General features: G+C 34.0%; 1 protein-coding gene across 1 annotated transcript; it reads right to left on the bottom strand.

The window, feature by feature from the left end:
* Positions 1 to 2324: 2324 nt before the first annotated feature.
* On the bottom strand, positions 2325 to 4421 carry LOC104107698 (F-box protein At4g09920-like). Its single transcript, XM_070192517.1, has 3 exons — positions 3413 to 4421; positions 3187 to 3330; positions 2325 to 2798 (listed from the first exon to the last, which is right to left on the bottom strand). Exons 1-3 carry the CDS (start codon positions 4346 to 4348, stop codon positions 2514 to 2516), a joined length of 1365 nt encoding a protein of 454 aa, XP_070048618.1. The 5' UTR covers positions 4349 to 4421; the 3' UTR covers positions 2325 to 2513.
* Positions 4422 to 4715: the final 294 nt, after the last annotated feature.

Below are 4715 nucleotides of genomic sequence, written 5' to 3'. Positions count from 1 at the left end.
TTTTTTCCAAAATCAACTTAAATTTAGTTTTCCAAATCCTTTTTTCCAGTAATATTTCTAAAAGAACAAGATAATCAAACACTCCTTATTTTCCAAGTAATGAAGTCTATATTTATGTATAAAGATTAAACCTAAATCCAATTATACAAATGGCCTAAGATGAGCTTAATTGAAGCTAGTTTCATGTTCTGTAAGGATTCATATAACCAATTCTAACTTGTTTTGATTTGAGGGGTATCTGTTGTTATTATCATAAATCTTAGTACAATTAAAATCCCATCATAAATAAATTAAAGGTTCAAAGTTTTTTCCAAAAGACTTTTTGCTAACCTCCAATATATTTTTGGTTTGTGAATCAAACTTAAGTCTTGGAAACTGGCTAATAGTTTCTAGAGTAGGGAAAAACAATTTAATTAGCTTTTCTCTTCTTGGTTCTGAATTTTATTTATTTATTGGAAAAGGTTTTTCAAATAATTTTAAACGGTAATGTTTCTTATTACTTCTTTTTCTCTTAATCTTTGGCTGCATTAATACTATGTGCAAATTAGTTTTCAACACTGTTTCGTTTCAACTTATACAAAAAGTTCCCAACATGCAAATTTTCTGATTTTTGACTATTTTCTGTCTTTTTTCTTTATGTACATTGTAAGGTACAAGACATTGTTAGTCTAATTTTTTAACTCAGAATCGTTGTACTCTTACTATTTACAAAAATATTAATGCAATGGAATCCCCATTTTCTATTTTATTTTTCAAAAAATTCTAATAAACCTAACACCAACATTTTCAGAAACAATCTGCTATAAGCGTACTGCATTTTAAATCCATACTTTTGAATTTGTCTCGACTAGCTCATTCATATTTCATTGAAAGTAAATAAAGGACCAGCAAACTAACCCACCCCCCTCCAACCCCCCAAACTTAAAGTACGTCTTATTTGCAGCTATAAAAAGGGAGTGAAGGTATGTGTTTGAACATCTCAATCTCTCTCTCTCAATCTATTTACTCAAACGATGGGGGGCAGAAATAACAAGGGCAAAGCTATACTTAACGATCCGGTATTTGATCTTATTTCATTAACTAACTAATGTCGTATAACATAGTAACGCGCACTTGTTTAAATGTTTTTCTGTATTTTGCAGAAATATGCTCCTCAACATAAGTTCTTGCAAGAGTACATTGTGGAAACAAAGGATATTGACCAGCACACGAAGAGAGAAAAAGATATTGACGAGAGGGGTGACAATTTATACAAACAGATAGGGGAACATGGTAGAATTGTTGTGGACACAGAAAAAACTGCACAGGACTTGAAGAATTTCTTGCAAAAGAGGTTCAACGAAAACAATCCATGGAGAGGAACTGTGTGTACTAAATATGCAGATCCGCGTGACTCTGCCGCGACGCATAAACTGGACAAAAGAATTTACGAGCTGGAGACTTATTAAACCTTCAGAAGAAAAATCACTACTTTAATTTCTCTATATATGTATGTCCTTTAATTTTCCGTTTATGCAACTCGACCTAGCTCCAGGAGATCGATCATGTAGTATTAGGCAGTAACTTGTTCCTGTTTTAGTTTACTACTTTGTTAAGTGTATTGTATGTCGCTATTAATGAATATCGATCGGCTTATTACTAGTAAAAAACCTTCTCCAACTTTTGAATTGTCAGAACTTCAAAGTTGCGGTTTTTAGTTAGTCGTTGCGTAATTTATGTTTCGTCTTCGTTCTTTAAGTGAAATACCAGTTGTTTTGTGTTCATGGATTAGCACGTAACCTCCGTTCTTAAGTGAAATACGAAAAGCAAATGGTACTATCCCTTGCCACTAACCTCCATCTACATACTGTGTCCTTTTTTTCCTTTGATTTTCCTCCTCTTCTTTTTTTTACCTCTTGATATATTTGTGAGTATTTTCATCTGAGTTTCATGAATTTTTTATTCAGTTATAAAAAGGTACAGTAAATTATTTTAAACTTAGGACGTAGGATATAAAGTATAATCTATGGTTTGACAAAAATTATATCCAAATAACCAAGTTTAAGCAGGAACAACCAAGTTTCTTTCTCCTTTGAATTTTTAGATCTTCTTTTGGCACCTATTAGGACTTGTGCGTTCTATTAATTCAGTTTCCCTAAAAGTGTTTTCTGTAAATAAAGCGATACTGTTTGCCCATTCTGTAAACAAAATACTTTTCTCTAGACAGCTAGAGTTTCCATCACGTGATCTGCAGTCTCCATTTTTATCATTTTCTCTTTGTTCAATTACCGTGACCTCTCTTATGATATATATTTTCTCTATCTTTATAAGCAAGGTCAATTGATTGTATTGAAAACTGGAATAGGAAATTACAGATAATAAAGGTAGCACTGATAGAGAACGTCTAATATACGAAAACAAGTAAATACTACGCCAAATCACTGCATTGCTCCTAGTATTGCATATAGCATAGATTTAGAGAGCTTGTACGTAGTAATTAAACACAGTGATAGCTATAGTGCTCAGAGGGTGATTTAAAGGATCACCAGCTCGACTCCTTGGGGAAATTTTCCTTGTAGCTGCCGCCAAGCCCGACTTCTGGCTCTTCGCTCAACTTTGGAACTCTTATGATCGTAAAAAGGACTAATGATGAATTTCTCGAGCGCTAAAGAATATTCAAGAAGGTAATTTGTAAATTCTTCATCAGCTCTACCCCCAAGATAACCTTCATATCTGACCACTTTGAGATGTTGGAACGGACTGTGAAACCATAGGGATATAATAGTTCTATCATAGATCCTTGTATCATACCACTTAATCTGAAAAAGAAAAAAGAAATAATACAATTATACTCTGAAATATAGTGGAGTAACTCATTCCTTTATAATCTGAATCAGATATTGAAGGTGTGTATTTGAATTTTGAGGGATGAATGAAAGAAATGGGTTTATTATTAGTGAATTTCACAAGGATATAGATTATGCTAATCCTTCATTAGACACGGTATTGTAAAATACTATAACAGTACTACATTCCTCTGCAAACATCCAACATTAGTTTCCAGGTAGAGGTACAAAAGCAAGACATGATACATAACATATATAGTCTCAAGTACCCTCATTGAGTCCTAAAGATTGAACACCTGATCAAAACTAAAAGGGCGCATTAATTTAACCATATTTCAAAAGAAAAAGAATAAGCCTCTACCTTGATCTCGAACATTTCGAGGTATGGAGATGCCTGCAGAAAGGGAGTAACTCCAAGTGGAGTATTATCCGTAGCGCCGCCAACAGTCAGTATAAGCCATTTGAGGTTGTTGAATTTCGGAAAAGAATGATCAAAATCAAGACACTGAGGAAGATAAAACAGTTAGAAAGAAGTCGAAAAAATAAGGCACCAGAACTTTCTTTTAGGGAAGTGGGAAATCGCTTACCCTCAATTGGAGAGAATTAGCTTCAAGTGAAAGCTTCACCACTTGGTTGAATTTTGTCGTAATCAAATCAACGGGTCTAAGAAGCGATCCATGAAAAACCTTAAGCTGAAGGTTAACAACTGAAGAAACATTCTCTAGACGCAAGTTTGTTTCCTCCGTTCCCATAAAACTAAAAGAGATAAGATTGGCATTACAGATCTCCAAGTAATCTATCTCGCATAAATATATCTCCAAATGCTTCAACTTGAGGGAAGGACCAATTTCCAAATGCTTCAATACCCGAGAATATCTTATAGATAATTGTTCAAGAAGAGGGCAGTTGGAGAGAAACAAATTGGCAACTTGATTGCACACATCAATACTTTCTAGAGTTAGACTTTTGAGAGCCCCGAAGCCAAAGAGTGAAGCATCACCACTACCGTGATTTAAAAGTTCAATGGGAATGGAATATCGATCATGTTTTAACCAATATTTGATTGGCAAGAATAGTTTAAGGCTTTCGAACTTCTTTGATGATGCCAACTTGAGCCACTTATCAATTTCATATTTGAAACTATTTTCAAAAGGAAAACAGAGACTGAATTCTTCTAAAGTATGAGATGTGTGTAAATTCAGAACTTGATTAATACAATTGATATTCCTCAGCCTTTCCTTTTTAAGAAAATCTGAATTTGTCCGCGTTTTATATGGAAACTTTGAGATTACATCAAAGTTTAGACGTGTGACATGCATCCAAAGGTATCGCCATCGACTTGAAAGGGAACTTGCGCGTACCGCTTCTCTCAATGTCAACTGAGAAAGAATTGATACAAGAATTTCATCCGGCAACTGAGAAAGCCTATCCTCCATTACTATATCTATATGGCTGGAGTAGCAATTATTATTATTTTGCTCATACTCTGACAACAACGGCAACAGGCAAAACGTCTCCTCCATTACTACATTGCTAGAGTCGCAAATAGTATTATTTTGTTGATACTGTAATAATTTCGTGAATACATCCCAGTACAATTTGATGTGAGACTGCAATAAATGAAGCCAAAGCAAAATAAAACAGTTTAAGCCAAAAGTTGATTGCTTTAAAATCGAAAGCAAAAAAAGAATCCGAGCCTTCATTATAATAATTAACTAGGTCAAAAGAAACACAGAAAACAAACTGTTTTATGATATATATATATAGGGAAATCAACGAATAAAGAGACAGAAAGAGAGTTTACCTTTGTTATATTTGGGTGGATGTTACATATATATCCTCTACTACAGGAGGGAACTGCATCCCTTCTTCTAATCGGCTTAAAAGGAA

Source organism: Nicotiana tomentosiformis, unplaced genomic scaffold (genome assembly GCF_000390325.3).
Source record: "Nicotiana tomentosiformis unplaced genomic scaffold, ASM39032v3 Un00217, whole genome shotgun sequence".
NCBI lineage: Eukaryota > Viridiplantae > Streptophyta > Magnoliopsida > Solanales > Solanaceae > Nicotiana > Nicotiana tomentosiformis.
The sequence above is the reverse complement of the archived record's forward strand: the minus strand, read 5'-3'. Positions and strand labels throughout refer to the sequence as shown.

Excerpts from the sequence above, each read along its gene's own strand:
- LOC104107698 (XM_070192517.1), bottom strand. The coding sequence starts at position 4,348 with ATGGAGGAGACGTTTTGCCTGTTGCCGTTGTTGTCAGAGTATGAGCAA. Across the intron at positions 3,331-3,412 it reads CTAATTCTCTCCAATTGAGG|TGTCTTGATTTTGATCATTC; the intron begins GTAAGCGATTTC and ends TATCTTCCTCAG. Across the intron at positions 2,799-3,186 it reads TCGAAATGTTCGAGATCAAG|ATTAAGTGGTATGATACAAG; the intron begins GTAGAGGCTTAT and ends TTTCTTTTTCAG.